The following is a 24,049-nucleotide window of genomic DNA, read 5'->3' on the forward strand; positions in this document are numbered from 1 at the left end:
TGATCATGTAACCAGACTAATAAATATTTTCTAAATTTCCGAATAAAATTAGTCAGGCTAATCAAACATTGATCGACTGCTACAAGACTAATAATGGGTTAACTGATGCTAAACAGGTGGGAGACTAATCGTGTAGCAGATTTCTATGCTCTCAGATACAGAACTACAGAAAATTGCACAGAGTAAATGGATCAATGCCAGCATCCGATTGCTATGTTATGTATGGTATACTTAGCATAGTTTAGGCAATGTATACTGATTCGGCGCTCGCAAAGTGCATCGCATATCTTTTCCCAACAGCACAAAGGCTTTATTTAGGCTAATCCCTTAAAATAAATTAAAACTTCTTCCCTCCTCATATAGAAATTGTTGAAGTTCCGACTGGTTATAGTTGTGAGCAATAAAAGATAGTTTATCACTCTGTGGCTCAGGATTACAGTAGTGAACATCAAACAGGGTATTCACCTATTTAGTGCTTACTGGCGAGCTGATAAATGCTTGAATAAAAATATGCATCAAAATGAATAAATAAATTAAAAACATATTGCACAACATATTATTCCAGCCTGTTTTATTGTCTTTTCCAGTTTTTTGGGAGACATTTTGATTATAAGATATCAAATCAGTATTCCAAGACCAATATGTACCAGCTTTTAAGATAATGTTTGGGTAATTTCCTGAAAGCTATTGTGGAATACATAGTGAACAAAAAGCCTTTTTTCGACGATCATTATCATGGGAATCCCAAGTCTTCAGAAATTTGCCAATTTTGCATATTTCCCCAAAATAATTGACTCAAAGTGCATGCCATTCGATAAAATGCGAAGGTTATTTAATTTCATAATTTTTAATGAAATGCAACAGGCATACATTTCGTCTAACTTTCAACTTCATACGTTACACAATAAACATTCCATTTAGATGTAATACTCTTCAATTAAAAAAATACTCAACGTTAATTTAGAGTTTAAAATATACATATTTAGAGAAATTATCACTAAATTCACGCTTCAGTATAGATAATTACGTTGCATCTTTTCTTAAAAAAAAAAACAATTATTTTTTCACTTACCCAAAATGCAACACACGACTGTAGACGTAACGCCTCTGCATACAGTTATATCCGTTTTCTACAGACGCTCATTTGTTATTATTTACATTTTGCACTTTACTATTTTATCGCTTATTTCATAAAAACGTCCGTCAAGCCTAATGCAATTGCAACCACATTTATCTTTGTTGGTTTCAAGTTGTTTTTTAATTGCAATGTGGAAATGAAAGTAATTCCGTGATGCTAGCTCCATTATCTTAGCTTAGCTTAGCTATATAGCTAAAGATAAGGAATCTGTAGTGAATGCGAAAATTGGTTGACCGACAAATTATGTAGATAAACATAAATGTAGATCATTTCCATTTAAATGGGTAATAAATTCGCTATTGTTTAATCTTTAAAGTAATTTGTTAATTTTGCAACGCTTTCAGCCGTTCAAAGACAGCACAATGGACGGATCACAGCTAGTTTCGTCGTCACAATGGATGCGAACTGACATTCGTTTCTAACAAACATTGCAATCATTCACTTTTTCCGAATTTATTTCCCCTCGAAATATGATACTTAAAAACAATTGCACATTTGCTAAAACAATGAATGTACCAGGTACCAAAAATTCGTACCCTTATATATTCATGTTTGTTTTTTATTACACACTTACCATTTCAAGTACGGCATGACTGTTTGACATACAATATAATTTTCAATGTCGGACAGGGAATATAAAAATTGAAAGCCATTTTCATGTGGGAATATAGAATGACCTTGATTCAATTTCCGAAAAAAATTTAAGAATTTATCAGATCTTTTTTTGGAGATTCCCAAAATGTCTGCTCTTCTGTAGAGTATGTAAAAGCTCCTTTGTAATACTTTCAGCACTTCCATTATTTGCTGACAAAATTATATTTCTTTTTTAATTACCTCTTTAAATATTTTTATGCAAATAATGTCGAATAGTAATACATACGAGTGCAAAGAAAATCAGGCAAATACCTGGAGCAATTGTGTACCTCATGCGCGAATGGTTTTTAATCGTTCACCAGAACCAGCAAGGAATGTAGGATCCAATAAAGTCTCGCGATGGGATGAAGATTTTCGAAGAAAAAGGATATTCCTCCATATTTTTCTAAACTAGACAAACGTACATATTACAGCCATAGATATTATCCTCACCCCACAAACTGCCTATTTCCGAATACTGTACATATATGTGTTTAATATACAAATATATCTATCTGAATTAGACACTACTCGCAAACTTCATTAGTACGCATATACTATACACCTACATACACACATGGCTGTTTGGAGTAATTGATAGTCATATACAAATGACCAAAAAACTAGAACAAAATAATTCTTTTCTTACTTCATTGTGGTATTGACGAATTGGTGTGGGATGATGACATCATATACGTTGTAGAATGCATAAAATTCACAACAAGTCGGGAAACCGGAAGCTGGGCGCTTCAGGTATGAAAGGTTTTGTTTGCTTCTTGTGTGAGTATATTTGAGTGTAAAACTATTCCATTTGTACGTAACCCGTTAAGAATATGCATTTAGAATATCAGATTTAGTACTTCGGGTTGTAAATTTACACGGTAAGGCAACTTTGAGCAACCGTAACTTTGTTACTAATGGTATGATTCTGAGCAAACTTGGAAATAATATGCTTCATATTATGTTTCATACTAGTACCAACTTTTATAACTCTGACATAAACTTAAGGGGGGTTTTACTCAATTTTTCCAAAAATACGGTAATATACTATTATTAACTTCATTTGAAAAGATATCGATATGGAGAGTATTTTGAGGCCTTGGCACCGTACAGAGGCAGCTTCATGATTTTTTTCAGATTTTTCGGTTGAGTAGTTTCTGAGAATGGCTCCGTTAAAGAAATCATCACTTTGCACCCCTCCCACTCCCTTTTCCCCTTTTTAACAAATCTCAAAACTAAGACCGGCTTCGAAAAGTACTAATCGAGACCTTTCATTTGATACCCCACATGACTATATTTGGTGGAAAAAAATTGTACACCCCCCTTTTACATGTGTGGGGACCAGCCCTAAAAAGTAGGAGGATATCACTCACTGCATGTGTGGGGGTCCACAGTTCCCACCTTCTCACCAAATTTCGTGTCAATACTTATAGCCGTTTCAGAAAAAAGTGCCTGTGACAGACAGACAGACAGATCTTGGAGGGCGGTGGAAAAATTAATGAAGGCGATCCACAATCTGCTGAGGAGGGAGGAGCTTCGGAGGAAAGTGACAAATAACGACCGCAGTTCATAACTGATCCTGCCCCGCGATGTAATACCGAAATCGCAGTCTCGCGGGGTAAGCGAAGGAAACGGAGGTGGTTTTAGTGAGCAAAAGTCTCACATAACCATATGGCAGGAGTCAGCGGTAGGTTTTGAACCTTTCCACCTTCCAACGTGTAAAAAAAGACAGACAGACAGACAGACATTGAACCGATTTTAATAAGCTTTTGTTTTGCAAACAAAACCTTAAAAATGGCAAATTTTCACCCCCCAGAACTCTGTTAATAATAGGTGGATTTTCTTCAAACTTGACCAAATTATGCACTATGTTATTCCTGACACCTATGCGTACACGTAAGGGGGGTTACCGGGAAAATTTCTAAAATATGGAAATATACTGTCGTTAACTTTATTTGTGCAGATATTGGAACCGAATGTATTTTGAGGCCTAGATTTCGTAGAGATGCACCACTGTGATTTTTCCAGTTTTTTCGGGTGGATAGCTTCTGAGAACGAGACCTGTTACACTTTTTGATAGTCATATTTTGAGCCTTCACTCCCCTATATTTCACCCGATATCAAATATGGAACTAGTTTTGAAAAGTACTAATTGAGCCCTTTTATTTGATATTCCACATGACTACATTTTATGAAAAAAAAATGTGCACCCTCAATTCACATGTAACAAACTTAACACAAAATGGCACCACTTGCTGTATGTAAAGGAAACAACAGATCACACCCTCTTACCAATTCCAAGCATGGAATCGAACCGCTGCTAATCTGTTGGATTATTCACATACTAGAGTGGAGAAAAATCCAAATATCGGTCGGCCAGAAGTCTATTGAAGCAGGATGTCTCAGGGGCTGCCCACAGGAAGAGGTTCTCTCTCCACTGTTATGGCTCTTGGTAGTGGATACCCTGCTGTAGCTCCTAGAGGACAAAAAAGTCTTCGCGCAAGCATTTGCGGAAGACCTAGCCGTAATAATTACCGGCAAGTTTGCGGACATAGTATGAGACCGCTTGAATGCAACTCTGCATGAAATCCACAACTGGCCTCCGCAATGGACTCACGGTGAACGCTAGGAAGACTAGACTAGTTATGTTCACTAGGAACATCAGGTGGGGCAGCTATACGCTACCCACCTTAGCAGGGGCGAAAATCCAGCTGGCACAAACAGTCAAGTACTTAGGAGTACATTTCGACTCCAAGTTAACGTGGAAGCATCATATTCAGGAACAATATCAGAAATCCTGCAGATTGTTCTGGTGCTGTAGGAATGCGATAGGTAAGACTTGGGGACTTTCACCCAGACGGATATACTGGATGTATACATCCATAATAAAACCCATTTTGATGTATGCATGCATCGTCTGGTGGCCGAGACTGAGCTTTGCTAACAGCAGGAAGCTGCTAACGCAGATTCAGAGACTTGAGTGCCTAAGTATTACTGAAGCTATAAGCACTATGCTGACTGCGGCACTTGAAGCTATTCGAAATTTACCCCCATTCACTTGGAGGTGAAACGGAAAGCAACCAACGACGCATATAGACTAGATACCATTCGGGCGTGGAAAGGCAGCCAACCACACGGTTATGCGTCTATCTGGAAATTCCTTGGAAAAACATCCGGTAGCCTTCATGTTGACCGATCATATTGTTTCCAGATTCGTCTTTGAAAAGACATACACTGTCGTAATCACCGGAAGAGAAGAATGGTCGACAAATGGCCGTGAGTCTTTTCAGAATACAGACCTAATAATCTTCACCGTCAGTCATGGAGGGTGGATCGGGCGCAGATGTGTTCTCGGAGAATCCGATTATAGAACTGGCCCGACGCCTCGGAAAAATGACGACTATATTCCAGGCGGATATATGTGCCATTTCATTGACAGCAGAAGAATGTCTGCTGCAAAAGTGGAGGGGTCGCACCATTCGAATCTGTTCTGACAGTCGGGCGGCATTATCAGCACTAAATGGCAACGACATATCAAGCCAGTTGGTGTGGAGTTGTCATCAGGTGCTGCTGAAACTTGACCGACTGAACGAAACATTCCTGATGCGGGTGCCGGGGCACTCTAACAATAATAATAATGAGGAGGCTGACATACTGGCTCGCCGAGGGTCTGGATCCACAATGGTGGGGCCACAACTAGCTCTTGGAATCCGACCATCTACTGTCAAGTCTACTCTGAAGGGAAAAATTGCAAAGATTCACGCAGCCGAGTGGAGACATTTGGACTCTTGCCGGCAGCTGAAAATCCTTGTGAAAGAGCCTAGGGCCACTAGAGCGGCATTTTTGTTGTCCCTTAAGAAGTGGGACATGAAAACCGAAGTAGGGCTTTTAATGGGACACTGCTCCTTAAACTACCATATGGAAAAGATTGGGGTAGTGGTTTCGGCTATGTGCAGCCAATATGAGGAGGAGAAGGAGACGGCCCTGCACTTTTTATGCAGCTGTCCAGCATCCTCAGATCTCAGACGAAGGCACCTTCGCAAGGTTTTCTTCAATGAAGAATCTGCACACTCCCTGCCTCTGGCGAATGTTCTTAGATTCGCTAAAGCCTGCGAAAACCGTAGGCGGGACGCCATTGAATAGGGGATTTACGGGGATAGTACAATGGGCCTAACAACGGCCTGAATGCTCGGAACTGGGTCCCCCCAGTAAACTAAACTAAACTAAACCGTTGCCATTACGAATTATCGAGATTGCACAACATTTCTCTTTAATATAAATTTTAGCTCCATGTAGGGATTTGTACTTAAGTGTTAATTTGCACTACTCTCATGATTGAAAATCGTCAACTTGAAACGGCCTTTGGACTTTCCCAACATCCTTTGTCTGATTTGCTCTCACTTCTATAACCAGTGACCGTTTTAGAAACAAATTTTTCATCAATCTCTAGAGAAAACAAATCTGCAATTTATATTATTGTGCAACAGCAAAGTACTTATTAAAATTGGTGCACGATGAAAGCATAATTGATTGAAGTTGAACCCCGCACGCGAAAATATTCAAAGAATACCCAAAATGTACGGCCATAACCTCCAACTAAACATACCAAAATACCAACAGCTATTATTCAATCAAAATTGTTGCATCAAGATCTAACGCCAAAATGTTAATCAAAATATAAAAGATTTCTCCTAATGCAAATACAAATTAAACCAAATTTAACGAACATCCGTCACACTAGATCCACATAAAAGCTTACAATTTATCTTTTTATCCATGGAATCTCCGTGTAATACACGTTTAAATCGAATAGTACGAAATCAACAGTAGTCGGCGAAGAGCAGAAAAAACAATAATAGAAATTTAGATTTCGCAAAAAATCGTTTTTGAATTGATTCAAAAGACCTTGGCACCCATTCCGTTTAATGTTATTGAATTCAAATCATATGATTACCCGAATTGGTGGCCACCGGTCTTACATACATCGAATTGATTAACTTCTCTGTTATTAGATATTATATGTAGTCATACAGTCTATGGAAGAATTCATTGTTTGTCATCCAGACAACAGCTTATCCATGAGGCGAAACTCTGATAAAATTTCAAAATGTTGATAAATTTTAAAGAAAATTTTGAAACTGCGCGAAATGATAATGATCAACAAGCCGAAATCTAATTCGATGCTGATGAAATGCATGCCGCTTGGAAAGAAATGTTTCACACATTCCACCTTGAAATTACAACCGCGGGTACGAATTTTCGCCTTCTTAAAGATTCTGCAAATATAAATGTTAGTTCATTTCTATACTCCGTATATTGCCATTGTGAATATAAATTCACCTGCTTCATTCACTGCACAAAAACTTTAAACCAATTTTAACAAGCTTACAATTGTTTACATGCGTAAATGTGATAGACATGCATGGCTACTGTGATTTACACATTACTTTGGTTGGAATTATCTCTTGAAGATATGCATAGACTTAACCTTTTTTGCTATTCCATCAAATTCAACTCATAGAGGCAAAAAGCGGATTATTCAGGGCACTATCAACTCTGCATACTAATTCACATCCACAACGGATTGTCTGCAGAAGTGAACAGAAACCGTGTGAGATTGCATCCGATGTGTTTTCAGATCGAATCATGTATGGATAATTCCTTGGTAACTTTCCGCAAATATCTAATTAATGGCGCTAAATAACTCGACTCCGAATGGGTGGTCTGGTCCATTTAAAAGTCTCTTTGGACATGTCTTCTTAATGAGGTACGCTGGAAGTGCACATGTCCACAAAACCCCATAATGTACGCTGCAACACAGATGTTACTTGTGATTCCACTTGGCTACCTGTAATATTTCTTGTTTTTATTTTTTCTCTGCTTTTCAGATAAATGAACTTTAATATCCAGACCTGAAGTTTCTATTACGAAATGCGGAAAATTTAAATTGGTCATTAATTTGGTAGTATATCCCTAAGTCGGGACGTATTCACTTTACTGCAGCATGAGATGAAGTACTCCCAGAGAATAGACAATCCGAAGCGAATGTGAAGGGGTTTCCACAGTATTTCACACAACCACTGTGTTTGCTATAATCACACGTGATTCGAATAGCGGCCCCTACACTGTGGTGATGCTTTGTCTGCATGAGGTGAGGAAATGCTTTTTCCTGTGAATACAATAGATAATCCACTGGTTTTGTATTTAGTAGACGGTCCGACGGTTTAGTTTTAAATGGTTTAGCTGAAATTCTATTATCTAATAATTTTGAGTTGTCGGAAACGATTACAGGTTGGTTGGTTAAACAGGATTACGGTGAAGGTAACTATATATTTTATTTTTGAATGGAGCTAGTGAAATATATGCGAAATAAAATGAAAAAGAAAAGATCTCGCATCTTGTATCTTGTCTTCCCATTTTAGCATTTTAACTAGAATTCTGAAAGCCTCGATCTAAATTGGGGGAAAAAGACCAATATAGATACATATATGTATATACAAAGTCTAAAGTCTAGAAAAAAATGCCAGGGACTTGAAGATAATGAATGCTAACTATGTGGTCTAGAAATAGGTCAGATTCAAGGATGTTTACACAATACGTAGTTTACACTTAATAAATCACAAAGGGAAGAACGCTAAAAATAAAAATAAAAAAGAAAAAACCTGAAAACTTAGCCCTGAATTTACTACTATAGAACCCTCAGATAAAAAGTAAAGTCTTTAAAAGTTGCTTTGAAGATAAAAAAAGGATATTTCTAGGAAACGATAGCGTCCATCAGCTCGCGAATTGCCTTAGAAGGACGAGGATATGCGCATCTATGGAACTGCAGCTTGTGAAAAATGTATGGTCCAACAGATTACTGTTAAAATTGAAGCTTATCTATACCTCAAACTATGTTCTGATAACACAGCCAACACGGTTTTATTGTCCCGACAGTACACGCATTTATTCACTTGGATGTCACTACATCTTTGATGAAAGTGGCCAATTTCATTATAATATGTAATAATAATAATTATGCAGGAAAAGTTTAAAAAGTTCCACCAGTTCCTTCAATACTGAATTTAGTTCGGATGTTTGCATATTTTCTACACAAAGATATTTTGTGGTGAGCCATCTCACTCATCGTAAAGATCAGAGGAGATGACCCCTATTTTTGGAAGGTAAGCTCTTCCTCGTGAGGTGATTGGAAAAAATCTATTGATTACAAATTATTTGTGCAAATAGCTATTGCAAAATAGTGTACAATTTTTAGCTATAACAAGTGGAACTACCGCACATTCAAGAAACCTTACATGAAGAAACGCAAAACCTTTTATACCTGAAGCGTCCTGCTTCCGGGATCCCAACTCAATTCATTTAAATATTTTCAAGGTTAATATAGAAATTTGCTAACATTTTGAAAACCATCGTAGAGCTTTTGTTATTCTTATTTCAATAAAGAATTAATAAGGTTGCATATTACGACATGTATTATCTACGCTTCCTTCTGATAAAGAAGAACTTTTGATGATGGGACATAGCTACTCTCGGATGGATGCCGGCTTGATAAATGACTACTGAGTTTGTACTTAGAGAGTAAGATGGAAAGGTGAGCCGGAACCCAGTTGACTTTGGTAGGATCTGTTTCCGAAATAAAACGACATTTTTGGAGCTTATGCAGTTGAGCTACGTCGTTCGTGCGAATTAGTAGCACCTGATCTAGTTCTCTTGATAAGCAGTACGCCATTTTTAGGAAAACTGAGTTGTTATATTTACTGTGTAAACTAAAATAATATTAAGCTTATAGAAATAGCATTTGATTCTAATAACCGTCGCAGTTTTTCCTGTGATGGGGACGGATAAAGTATGAATGCCATATCTTCACCCCCCAAATAATCTCCTGAACAATTTGCTGAGAAATCAGAATCCCCCCTCTCTATTGAATTTCGCCCAGGTAATGACGGTAACTTTAACCGTAATATGCATTTGATCGTCCCAAAAAACTTCTCGCTAAAAATTCTAAGAATAAGGAGGAATCATCTAAGCGCGATTGAATTCCGGCCGTTCAACATCTTTTATAGACAAGCTCTTTGTGTTCTGAATAAGGTGAATTTGGTAGTGGAAGGACTCAAAGAGTAGAGTTTGGTCATTTCATGTTTGCCAAGCGATTTAGAAAGGCTATGCTGTCTTCAAAATTGTTATTAACTATTTCGCTTTGGGTGACTTATCAACATATTGCTAAATCAGATGAGAAACGGTTAAAGTAATATTTCCGATATTTTGTGCACGGCAATTACTGATACCACGCAATTAGGCGCCTATTATTTATTATAACTTAATTAAATTTAATGAGGAATCATCGTTTTTCTAATTATCTCTGATTCGTTAAATCATATCACCAAAAAACGTATTTTGATGTCAACTTTGGGTAATTTTACAGAAGCAAAATTCCATATTTATGATATAATCGCCCCACCGTTCCCATAAGAAAGATTCTTCTAAATCAACCCTTAAGAATTTCGTATTTTTCCATTCAAATCACTTTTCTTTTCTTATTCTGACAATTTTTTTATTTTGTACTTTATTCTTAAGCCTATTGTTATTTTGCCTTTCTTTTGTTTTTAATTATTTCCTTTTAGCAATTTTTCTTAAAAGTAGTTTTTCAACCTTGCATTCTCCCTGAATGTTGAATTATAGTATCATAATATCAAGATGAAGTAAGTTTTCCATTTGAGGACTACTTCACATGAACTTTTTGTTAAATGACACATGAGGGGTATCCAAAGTGGACAAAGCAGTGTGTTCAAGCATAATTCTATTAAGACTATTGAAAATATCAAAACTTGCTTGCATTGCGGGCCCCATCTGCAGTCAGAAAGTAATCTGACAATTCTTGTAGCCTAGTTAGCTTTGCCAATATATATATATATATTTAATATTATTAAACTATCAATTCGCAGTTGCAACTTCGTGTTTTTATTTCAAATTTTTTGGTTTTGTACCTCCTGAGAATGGGTTCGTGAATAAATGATTATTTTCCAGGACCGCTACTCCCCTTTCTGCGCCAAATGTTAAAAGTGAAGCAAGTTTGGAAACTAATAATCAACACCTTTCATTTAATACCCCACATAGCCCAATTAGTGCTATGATGCGCTGTTTTGATGCCACAAACCCTCAAGACGGTGACTGTTGTTATTAGAGGAAGGAGGCAGAGTCCAGCTAGCTCAGATCTTCAGAGCCAGTACGTAGCATTCGCGAAGGAAAACACCTCTCCTACCTTGCAGCTAAAGATCTATCTTAAGTCCTGAAAGATTGGTTTATCTTGTGCCCGTAGCCTGACTCTAGCTAGAGATGGACAATCGGAGAAGAAGTGCCTGAGGGTTTCTCCCTCATCTCCGCTGCTTTGCCAATGCGAATTATAGGGTAAGCCGAGTCTAACGGCATGGTTCCCTAAAGGCCAACGCCCCGTGCAGACCGCCGTAATCTTGTATGTATTTGCACGCATCTGGCACAAAAGCTCTCGCGATCGGGTCTTGTTAGAGGCAAGCCAAGCCCTCCTTCATTTAGACAGGTGGTGGGCTTCCAACATCTGAGGTCCGCGGCTGCTAAATAGTACGACTAGATTCCACCCTTAACAATCGCCAGCAGAACACAGACTCTACCCACCGAAGGACTGCCAGAGCTCCGCCTAGCCATTCTGTCAACCCGCTCTATATCCGCTATATTACTATAACCGGAAACCCAGAAGTGGTGACTTTTATTGTACGTCCCAGAGTATTCAGTGCGTTTCTGCATTGCCCCACCACCTTGAAGGATGTTGGCTTCCAGTATGACCAGTACTTCCGCTTAGAATATACTGCGAAGCCTGGGAGACCGTAGGGCTCGAATACACTGTGTGTATTTTGGAAAACTCGCGCACCAACTTCACAAACTGTCACAGCGTCGCAACACGCCGCCGGTCTTCCACTCTGCTCTGGTTAGAAAGTCCAAAGCAAAGGTTCTCGTGAAGTTCAGCTTACGTGTGGCATAGTCGGTGAGGAATGCCCAGATATCTCGAAGTACCTCGTCTACAGAGCCTCGGTAGCACCTGCACACGCGGTTCTTTGGATCCAATTAAGCTGTACTATTGTACTTTTTGCTCAAAGCCTGCCACGATACAATAGAGACGTACGTTGGGACAGGAAAGAGGTATGGTTGATTGATCGAAAGCCCTTCGCGGTCTCATGCGCTTTCGGTACGCAAAACCACTCTTGCACGTCATCAATACTGTGGTACGTTTCCCAAAGAGATATAGGCGGGGTAAATCTCAATGACCACGGTGAAAAAAAAAATGTATACCCCCTTTTCCATGTATGGGGACACCCCACTCCCTTAAACTGGACAATGTTACTAACTGCATAAGTCTGCGTTCACAGGTCCCACCTTCTCACCAAATTTCATATCAATAGGGGTAACCGTTTCTGAGAAAAGGCCATGTGACTGACAGACAGACAGATTGGCAGACAGACAATAAATCGATTTTAGTAAGGTTTGGTTAACCTTAACAAAAGGTTCATGTGCTGCTGCCATCAATATTTAGATTTTGAGCTGTGCTTATTAAGCTTACAGGGGTTTTCGTATTCTATGTAAATACTAGCAATTAGCTCTCTGAATAACGAAAGGTGGCTATTATCAGTGTAATGGCTTTTCAGGGCTACGTATGCCACAATTACGTTAATAAACTGGTGATGACTTTGTGTTTCAGTTTCAAGTTTTTACCTATTAATCCTGGTTTTCCTAACATACCGAAAAGCGTCACTTAGTCTCTGTTTCTCATGTTTCAACAATGCCAAAAGTGAATTTTTGGTTCAATTTTGCTAAGCTTTAATGGAAAAAGGCCCTTAAAACTTTTTTATGGAGTAAAAGAGTTAAGTTAATAAATGATTAGAATAAAATCGTAAGGATAAGAAAAGAATAATTATTGATTCAAAAAAAATGGAAGGGCAACTTGATGTAAGTTCGAGCGAGAAAAAAAGACACAAAGGAGAAAACTCATATAGAAAGTTTAAATGGAATAGGATCACTACTCAGGAACTGTTTAAGGAACACAAACAATCGGTGGTGTGACCATATGGCAACAATGCACATGAAAGAGTTTTTAGGAACACAACAACCGCTAAGAAATAGGGTACTATGGAGCATTTATGCACGTGGAACATTGCTTTCGTACGAGGAGATTCCTTGAATGGATGGATATCATTTCTGTTCCACGAGCAATGCGCCACTTGGCCAAGAAAAAGTGTTTGCTAACCAACACCCATGTAAAGACAGGTAAAAATCAACCATAGTCTGTCGGCACAGTTCTCGTAAGCCAGTCATTTAAACGTGTTGCCAACAGAGTAGTCCCCACTTTTACAATTAGTTCAGGCAGATCTTCAAACAGTCATCTATATACTGTGGGCATTGATGAAAAGTCCTTTGACATCAAATTTCACTCACTATTCCACTCAAAACCAACTGCTCCTACTAATGCATCCAACAACAAGTCCACCCCATGTTTCCACCAAGCATCTAATTCCCCATAATACAATACACAACGAAACAGCAGTAAAGATGAATAAATATTCTTATTTATAGGAACCTGAGCATGAAAAACGTTAGGGCCGTAGTAAATGGGAAGCATTTTTTTAAATATATAATTTTAAAGAAAGGTTATTGTCTAAGTGCAATTTTTCGGTATTTCTTATGATTAAATTATTTGAAATAATTAGACGGTTTTTGCTACTCGAAACAATAAATATGCCAAACTTATTTTATTTATATTCAAAGAAACTTCACCGTATACTATATGGTAAGAATCATTGCAGTATTACAAGTATCGTACCAGCTACAAACGCGGAATCCAGATTTAAAGTCATACCCAAAAATGTACAGTATTGTCTACTCTACTTAAATGTACAGGATCCACCTGAAACCTTTAATGAAACTGTTAGGGCTCCAGTGGAAGTTGTAGACTCCCAGGTTAAGACCCATATTTTGTTATTCACAATCTCAGTCATATGATATATGTTAAAATCAAGTGTCATCCAATTCTTGAACCACATGGGTAAATTGTTTTTCTCTTTGGATAATATCCAAGGATTAAAAAATTAAAAATTCGTGATAGAACCAATGAATTCTTCCTCTTGCCTTGAGTTTACCGCCCGCGTCCTTTGAGTCAATGTGCTCAATGACACAATCAATAAATATTTTAGAAACAATATGACTAGAATCGTCAGTTTGTAGCCATTCTAGGAAGTTTACAAAATGCGATTTGAAAAGATGTAGAATGTTATTGATGATCGTTTGCCAAGTCTTTCGATTTATTTGTTCAAAACAAACCAGTAATGACCAGTTACCATTTAACAAGGATGGTTACTTCTCTTTTTATTTTATTTATTATGTTTATTGTTCAGCACCAAATTTAAAGCAAGTTATCACCTTGACTGAAAATACTTTTACTCATTGTTCAAATTTACTTTTATAACAAAAACAAAATTACATAATAAATTGCGATAGTTTTATTCGATTTCCTAATTCATTTTTAATATCAAACGGCCATGCTTTGCCAGATGATAATATATAATAATAAAAATGGCCAAATATCATGGCGGAAGCAATTTACCCAAGTACAACCTGGACAACTTACTTCACTACCGCCAACACCTTGCTTACATGCAGCTATAATAGATTAAATCATCCTCAATTAATCAGACGAAACTCAATCTGCAATCACCACTACTCACCTGTTGCTACTATCAACGTAAATTCGAACAGAAAATAATGCAATACACAAATAGTATTGCTGTAAGCAAGTGCTTCTTACGTTACCACTTACAAATGAAGATAATCTAAGGCCGGTTATTAACTAGTTGCCTTCAGGCAAGATTCCATTTCTTACGGATTAGCATCAAGCGCACTGCAGGCGTGAAAGTGTCGTGACCACTAACTGCTATTCAAGAGGTCTTAGATTTTCGATATCTTAATGGATGTATGTAATCCCTGATAATGGAATGGAGCAGTAATTGGTGAATAGTAGATACTTGGAATACCAGCTATCAAAGGTGATGGAGGTCACGAATCTGTGCGAAATTTATCGTATGGGCGGCTTTGACATGTATTCGATAATAAAGTGCATTCAGGGACATTCAAGAGTAATGAAGGAATATTTTTGTGATATCTGATATGCAAATTTGTTAGTACAGGAGCTGTGTAGGCTGAAAAGTTTACTTACAGTGAGTTGTATTCATCGTTCTAAATAAGTCTAAAATTTGGACAACATGCTTGACATGTATATTTTTAGGTTAAAGTTTAGACCTTTACTGTTAATGGTTGCGGTTCCATAAGTTACATCAGCTTAGTGCTTTAATCACTAAGACATCCGGACTCAGTACTGGAGGTTATCCATAAATCTGGAATCATACTGATGAAATTGGTTAGTAAAATCAAAAATGGTTAGTCCAAAATGGTCTTCCTGGCATCGATGTTGGAATTGAGAGTTCTCAAAAAGTATTAAACCAACAAACTTGACTATAAAGTAAATACAACAAAACAAACCAAACTTTTATCCTCGTGCTATTGCTATCACTTGGATCAGCTTGATGTACAATTTCGATACTGAGGACAAAATTATTTTAAGTGAGCCAACCAAAGCGCTTGACCCTACGTCTAAGCAATTCAATCCACTAAGGAGCGTGCTTCTGTGAAGAAAATATATTTTTAAGAATTGCGAGTCTTATCTTCAGCTCTCTTCAGACAAAATTCGAAACAAAGACAATTTATTAAGTTTAAATCTATGATTCGTTGGTTATAGAAATATATAACGAAAATGTAATACTATTATATATTAGTAATAGACATGTAATATTACTCTAATGAGTTTACACGATTTTATGGTTTTCAAGTGTATTCTTTCACTCTCTCTCTCTGAAGTTATTCCTGTGGGAAGAAGTGGTCCCAAAATATTGGTATATGCATTACATTTGCAATAACACTAGCGGAAAAATAAAAACAGTCTTAATAATTTCAAATAATACTCCTATTTTACCAATAATTTGCTTTATCTAAATTAGACAATTTACGTTTTGTGTAAACTTTTGGATAATTGTATTCACTGGAAAGTGACCTACATTGATTTTTGTAAATTGGGAGCTATTGTCTTTATAATAGACGCTATAACAGTAAAACCTCTCTAAGTCGACTGTTCATTTGCCAGAAAAAATTGTTCAAGTCATAGAGAGTTCCACTCCATGAATTAAAAATTGAAACCACATGTGCATACTTTAAAATCTCGCAATTTTTGAAGTTAATTTATTAGTTTTACCTTAGCGACTTCATTCTTTTTTTGTCTTCTATTCGGTGCAGAGAATATTATATTCCACGTAGTGCACTTGACATTGAGAATATTGCTATTTGAAAATTGAAAATTGGTAGATTGATGTCTTCTCTAGCGAATATTTTTATTGTAGCGTCATTATCATCATCATTATTCTCACCGTGGCTCTCGTCTCTTACAATTTGGTGAGCGCCTTCCAGAATTCGTTTTTCAGCAAGAATATTAGCTAACAGGGCATCATGGTCAATCTGGACATAGTCCAGTAACTAAAATTGTACTTAATTTCTAACAGTCTGGCGAATTGACACTTGATACAACTTTACCCATCATATGCTTGTCCTCACCGATCAACAAACTTTTTAAAAATATTTCCTGCTATTCATGAACGTCTATTTGCCATATAATTGATGGGTCGATCTTGGTTTGTTACTTCTCTCTCTAAATGCGCCAGACAAATTCCGCGCATAAAAACTGGTGTTACTGTACGTAATGCAGTGTATTAGCTTGCGGCCGCGTGGCTGCCAGGACATGGCGGTGAGCATGTGGCATTGCAGCAGCTGCAGACTTGCCGCATGGGATGGGGAAATACACAGAAGAAGACCATCTAAACGTCATCCACACCCCGACACACCAATACATTAAACACCAGGGGCACGGAACAGTCAGCTACCTCGTCCCTTCCCTCCAATGAAATTCGTTCCCCTTAGCCACTTGATTTGCTCCTCTTGTATTCAGTCGTGGGCACTGAAACCAGAACAATTCGACCATTTTGCGAATTTTAAGGACTTTTACTTCAATAATCATCCCCCTATGGAGGGATTGCTACCTGTCACTAAACTGAATCAGTCCAAAACAGCTTTATCAATTAATTGAAATTTGCACGCTCTGCTCCTTTTAACATTTCTACTAACCTAGCATTTTCAAACCTTCTGCCCTTATCTGCCCAAATGGAAGATAAGGTACTAAGGGATTTGCCTTTTAGCACCCTTCCTAATCGGCCGTATTAGTAGATATTCTGTATCAGACCACTCTAAATAGGCACTAATTTGTCTTAGAGAAGACCGACTGTATATATTTTTGCAAAAGCATAAAAAACAAAAAAAAACCCATGCAAAGATCCAAAACAAAAAGGAAAAGTAAAACTTTTGTCTGGAGGATGTTCTATTTTACTATATTAAATTAAATACTTTTCTTTTATTTTTTAATATTTTATATATTATTGCCATTGATTAGAAAATTCCCATTCGACATTCCCATTCACCAATGTTGCCGAATAAAATTGAAAAAATTCATCATATTTCAGCATATTTTTCTAGTATTAAAGGTTTCTTTAATATTAAAGATTTAATATTGTCCATGCAAGGAATTAACATTGCTTACACTTTTCCTTTCATTAATAGGCTTGAATCGACATACCTTGCTTCTAAGTATATGCTTAGAAAGATTCATAATAAAGTCCCAACACTGCAGTTTCTCCACATTGTAAAAGACCATGACATTATTAAATATTAAAATTAATTAATTATTGCATACTTTCGTTCTCTATATTTTAAGCCACACAAAATTTATTGACTAGCTCATAATAATAACTGTGATAGCGCTAAATTATTTACATCACCCATTTAAACTACTGCAAAGTAAGCGCTTGCAACGCTAATCTTTAAACCCACTTTATTCGATAAATTCCGTGCATATTTTCATATTAAATGAAAAAACAAATTACTAAAAATCTAATTTATGCTCTAATAAATAATCCAAAACTATCAAAGCTACATATCTGCATTCTTAAATTTTGCCATATATTTAATGCAAGTAATTTAAGCTTGCTTGAAACATTTAGCTGACTGTGAAATGATAGCTAAAGTACTTAAAAAGGGCATGTCTACAATACTTCCAGTTTGCATATTTGGTTTGCAAATTTAAAAAAAAATAGAAATAGCGAATTTTATACAAATTTGTTACTAATTGATTGAATTAAGTATAAAATAGTAGCATAAAGAGGTTACTAGAATAATTCCATGTAAATCAATATTTAAAATCAATTGGAGATGTTTTATTAGACAATAATGTTATTTAGGATTATGTCATAATTACGCGGTTATTTCAATTCGTTGCGATTTCGTAATTAAACGCAAGAATTTGGTCATGTGGGAATTTTATGGTTGAATTTATTATTTTGATCTCAATTTATAGTGATTAATTGTATTGAATGCAAGTGGGTCCTAGTTTGTTTTTAGGATTAGTACTGAGCAATAACGCAAATCAACTTTTCAAGGTTGATAGTGAGTCTGGTTTATTTTTCATGACGCGTATGGGCATATGAAATAAGTAAAATTATTATTTCAACTTAAGTTAACTGGGGAGTGCCATTTACTGATCAGTCTTTTGAAATAAGAAAATACTTAGATAGATTGGGATTACAAATGCATAGCAAACACTCTAAGTGAAATCTTAATTTTGATTAATGATGTCAAATGGGTCTTTGATTTTTACAAATAAATTCAACTCTTAATAAATATTGCAATCAAAGCCTATTTAAATGAAATCACCAGTACTACATAGAAACATGGAAATCACAGATTTATCTAAAAATAAACATACAGGTCACACTTATAGATATCCATGTATACCATAAAATGCTTCATCATTCACATCACCTAGAAATCAGCCTTGGCAAGGAGTCCTAAATTATTCGCATGGACTAAGTAGAAAAACATTAAGGGGTAATATGACCTTGTAACTTTTTTTCAAAACTTTTTTTATTTGCTAAAGGGAACACCCTTCGCTATTCAAAAATTGCACCCACAAATATTTTTATGAAGAAAAATTTTCAAATGGCCGAAAAAGTGAATTTTGTGAATAAAGTTTGCTATCAACTTGGGTAATTTGGGAGCAAAATTTCTAGGTTTAACTTTAGAGATTATTTGATGGCTAATAATATGTTATGGATTACCGGTTTTTATTAGTCTTTTAAAATGGGTCACTAGATATCTCTAGTCCCTGAATATTCATCCTGGAATAAGAGATAATGCCAAAAAATCCGTTAGAAAACGCAAAATAAGTTTTGCCGTGAACAACTCGCGTTTCTCGCAATTAAATTTATGTCACCAGCATTTTATAGTTAAAATGATATAAAAGTAAGTGGAACTATACTTACAAACAGTAATTCTATTGAAGTTTTGAAAAAAAACCATTTGAATCATACTTTATCATAAAATTTATAATAGTGAGAAGCCCCCACACATACCTCCAGGGAGGTAGTCCATGGTGTGCTTCAAATGAAAGGAAATCAAAGAAGATGAAAGTACTTGCGGGCATGGTTCATCAATGTCAAATATAATATGTAAGGCAGTAATACCTCATTGTGAATTAATTAAACAAAAACGAAATACTAACGCGATGCTTGAGCGAGGACAAAAGTTTTATGCGCGTTTTTCTCGAAACCAGGTTTTTCGAATTAGGCGAAAATCTATTGCTTCCAATTTTCAACCGATCAAATGTAAATTTGGACTGAAACTTTAAAGTAATATTTTGAAGTGAAGTACATAGAATTTTTTCAATTGCTATTTTAGCTATTTTATGACCGATTTTAGACAATTTTTTTTTTGGTAAAACACTAAATTCTACGTCAAATTGACGTCATTTTTTTAAAAATCAATATTTTCAGAAAAAAACGACGTACTTCACTCTGACCACTTTAGGAAGATTTTTTGTTTTTTGCTTCTTTTGATAAAAAAATTACAATCAGCAGAATTTTTCCCTTGGGGGAATCAACTATTGCGCCGCCATTTTATTTTATAATAATGTGGAAATAACATTTTTTGTTGAGGATGCCGGGATATGGAAATATTTTTTTCTTATATACTAAGCCTTACATTAAAATAATCAAAAAACAAAACTTAAAAAATGTTAATTCGTTTTTCTTATATAAATTGTAGAAAGTAACCCTTGATTTCTTGCACGCAAGGTGGTATTACCCGTTAAGTGAGGGCTAGAATTTCAGGGGGAGAGCTTGTTCGAATTTCAGCACAACAGCTATGTATATTTAAGTGAAACCAATTCCCAAAACGCAATAAATTTATAGTAGAGGAAAATATTAGATTTGCCATGGTTGCCCTACTTTCATTAAAAGCAATAAAGAAAGTGAGAAAAATGATGAATGTTTAATAGATAATAAGCAAGGGAGGGATGGGAAGTAATTCCTAATACTATACCTGAACTCCCGACATTTGAGAGATAATTTTTAGTAAACTATTTTATCTTGCTTCAACTTTAAATAGGATTGGATGAAAAGGAGTTTATAAAACACTTAATCTGCATAGTAGTAGACAATTATCTACGAATTAAAGTTATTTTCGAGTTCTAATGCATTGAATTTAATAGATATTTTGGTGAAAACAGGTAATATAGGGCCATCATACTGTAAATAAGCCATAGCGATTATTGAAATTTTATTACGTGAAAAGAATACGAAACAATAGATTAAACTATAAACAAACAGAATTCGTAAATTCATGAAGCATTATTCTACCAGAACTTGATTTCCTGGTTTGATGATAGATATTTTTCTTGTCGAAGCGTTTTGCTACTATTCCTATCTGAATGTCATCCGTGAAGCGAACGGTTGTCACACTTTTAGAAAGCTGTAGTGTTAATACTCTTTCATACATAATTATCATCAGTAAAGGATTTGTGGTAAAACCTAGTGACGGGAACATTTTCGTCGCAGTTTATATATGATAAGTGTATTTCCGCTCTCAACAATTTCTTTTAAGAGAACATTTTCTTGTGGGAAAATAAATTAATAAAGTTGCTTCCAGCAACTAAACTGTTTATTGAGTGGTTTGTGGGGATTTCTCGATACAGGTCAACAGGCTGATCCACATTATAAAACAATCAGAAAATACGTCAGGACGAGGGTACGAGTTTCGTGCTACCCGTCCAACGTTGGTTGTCGTGAGTGGTGAGATTAGCTTAGCAAAAAAGTTTTATAGTTTAAAGTACATATAAAGGTTGGAACGCAGTTGGAAGAAATACTTCACTACGTCATCTTCGTCGTAACGAAAGCCTTCCAATCTACGCAATGTTAACACACACTTCCCCGGCGACCTATACTTCCTACCTACCCCGACAGTATCGGTATGGCTGTTCCTAAATATTTCTACAGTGCAGCGTGAACGTATGAATCGCCAGTCACAGTTTATTTGGTATTGAATAATTTGCAGATATTGGCGTTTAAGACAAAGGCTGCATTAACTAACAGTCAGAAGGTAAACAAAACCCTAAAGAGGTGCAGATGAACGTGAGGTAGTGTATGGCAGAAAGAAACGATAGCCCTACATATTCAACCCTGAATGATCCGGCATTGTGGGAAATTCGTTACCACCTGATGCAGCTTTTTACAACTCATGATGGATAGCGCCGATATTTGCATGGTCTGGGACATGATGGTTCGAATTTTTTGGCCTAAGTATCCGATTATATATACAAATTTTCGACTTTCTACATAATAAAACGGTTGTTGATATTCAGTAAATTAAAGTGCACGAAAATACTTTTTCTGCGAATGATTAACTCCTAAGAATAAATTCTTGACCTCGGCTCCACCCCTTTCTATTCTTCAAGTCCACCATAAATACTGAACGTGGTCATCGCCTAAGCCTGAAATAGTCTTCCCCTAATGTACCAGAAGCACTGAATTTCCAGAGTCCAGCTTTTTCTAATTGATATCCTTCATGCGACCACGAAGTACCAAGCGGTCCATTACAAAGGTCCTTACAATAAACTTGGGATGGTGAGAGAGCTCTTTATTGACTTGTCAAAAGCCGACACGAGTCCACTCGAGATATAGAATCTGTTACGTTAATGACAAGAACTTTGCTTACCGACCGACTAACCCCGACGGATAAATGACGAGAATATTTCGAGCAGATTTCAACTGAACAATTTGTTCATTCTCCACATCTACAAGCATCACCGACATTTGAGGCGATTCCACCTGTCAGCACAACTAAAATGGGAGAAGCTATCAAACGAGTGAAATCGGAGAAATCCACAGCAGTAATGGCATCGCATCTGAGCTCCACGGTGCTAAGAGCCGAGACCCAACAATGCGAGCCAGTGAGTTCCACCAAAGTTCCAATGTGGAAAAAAGGGATGAAGTCAAGCAGAAATTACTGTTTCATTCGGTTACTACCCCATATCATTCTTGACAACCGTGTTCGACAAATAACCCTGAATCAAGTAGGGTTTGCCAAAAACTGCTGACGCAATATAAGCGCTCGTTTCTCATGAAGGTATATCGTGAGGAACATCGCCCTCTTTACTTTGTATCTTTGGGTCTCGAGAAAGCGTTTGACCGTCTGCCATATGAACTAATCTAGTATGCTCTACGACAACACCTAGTACCAGAGGAACTGGTGCACTGGGTTCAATTGCTCTACCATGATCCGAAAAGTAAAATTCGAAATGTGGCGGGTGTATCAAAACTGTTTCGTGTCTCTGCCGTAGTTTATCAAGGATACGCTTTCTCACCAATCGTCTTTGCTCCTGTTATGGACACTGTCGCGTGACCCTGTCGCCCGCTAGGGTTCTAAGTGTCGGCCGACTATAAAATAAAATGAATGGCGTAATACGGTAATGGAGACGAAGATATTGCGTTGGACGTAGGACGTGATACGCCTAGATTACATCCGGAATGAGGATATCCGTGATTGATATGGAGTTGCACCGATGGTGGAAAAAACGCAAGAGAAGCGCCTTCGATGGTCATGTAATTCGCTCTAAGGAGAATCGTCGTCGTCAAGATTGGTCTGAACATTGAAGTCGAAAGTTATCGACCAAAAGGCCGACCGAAACAACGGTGGCTTGATACACTGGATGGTGATCTGAAGGTCTCAGGCCTTTGACAAAATAAAATGGCGCAAGCGATCACGACGAACCGACCCCGCTTGTAAATGGAACAAAAGCTAAAGGAAAAGAAGAAGAACAGTGTGATGCATCCACAAATAATACTCAGCAAAATTAAGAAAATCATTCGCAATCTGTGAAATGAGGGCTTATAATAAGTCAATGCTGTGATGGGCGAGGCGTTATGAAAAATGGAGACACGGAGATAATACACCAGGTATATCAGAAAGATAAGAAATTGTATCGGTTGCCTCTGCAGAAATTCCTGCATAGCCGTTTCCCGTCCAATAGCCATAAATACCTTACAAAATATTAAACTTTCTAAGATTTAATAAAATAGAGATGCAATGTGTAACCAATTAGTGCATCTTAGGGCCCCAAAAGTGGCTCTAAAGACTCCAAAATATTTACTTGCATTGGTAACATTTATTGGAAAAGAAAACCCCATTCTCTAATTATGAAACTAAATAAATATAATTTTCAAATCTCAAATCAAGAAATTACTAACCGTAGATAAAACAATGAACTACAAATTCTTATTAAGTATCCTCAAAAATATTATGACTCATGAAAATATTATATTTGTCTTTTCCAGATATGGTCTTTCATATGAAGAAATCGAAAAAGGTTTACCCACCATTGACACCTCTAAAACACTCATCCGTGAAGTATGTCCACCATTTTTCTCTGGAGTAGAATGTCGTCCAGGTAAATACCGTCGTTTTGATGGACTTTGCAACAATGTTGATCATCCTACATGGGGCGCTACTATGGCACCTTTCCAACGGCTCGTTGGACCGCTCTTCGCTGATGGCATTAATGCTCCAAGGATCTCAATCACTGGCAGTGACCTTCCGCTATCTCGCGTTGTATCCCGCACAATGCATCCTGACGAAGGTTACCATGACCATGCCGGAACTGTTATGATCATTGCCTGGGGTCAATTCATGGACCACGACTTCACTTTAACTGGAACACCACTAGGTATAGTACATAATCTACAATTAACAATGAATCAGTATCCCTAATAACTT

General features: G+C 36.8%; 1 protein-coding gene and 1 long non-coding RNA gene across 2 annotated transcripts in view; one reads left to right on the top strand and one right to left on the bottom strand.

The window, feature by feature from the left end:
* LOC119652463 (peroxidase) overlaps positions 1–24,049 on the top strand; it is a 123,878-nt gene that overhangs the window by 94,349 nt on the left and 5,480 nt on the right. The window contains exon 5 of the mRNA XM_038056630.1: positions 23,611–23,999. Within this exon, the coding sequence (XP_037912558.1) occupies positions 23,611–23,999 (389 nt within the window). The remainder of the gene's footprint in view (positions 1–23,610; positions 24,000–24,049) is intronic.
* Positions 6,393–7,658, bottom strand: LOC119652464. The gene is made up of 2 exons (XR_005249549.1): positions 7,112–7,658; positions 6,393–7,047 (listed from the first exon to the last, which is right to left on the bottom strand). It is a non-coding gene; the product is annotated as an uncharacterized LOC119652464 (long non-coding RNA).

Source organism: Hermetia illucens, chromosome 3 (assembly GCF_905115235.1).
Source record: "Hermetia illucens chromosome 3, iHerIll2.2.curated.20191125, whole genome shotgun sequence".
Classification (NCBI taxonomy): Eukaryota; Metazoa; Arthropoda; class Insecta; order Diptera; family Stratiomyidae; genus Hermetia; species Hermetia illucens.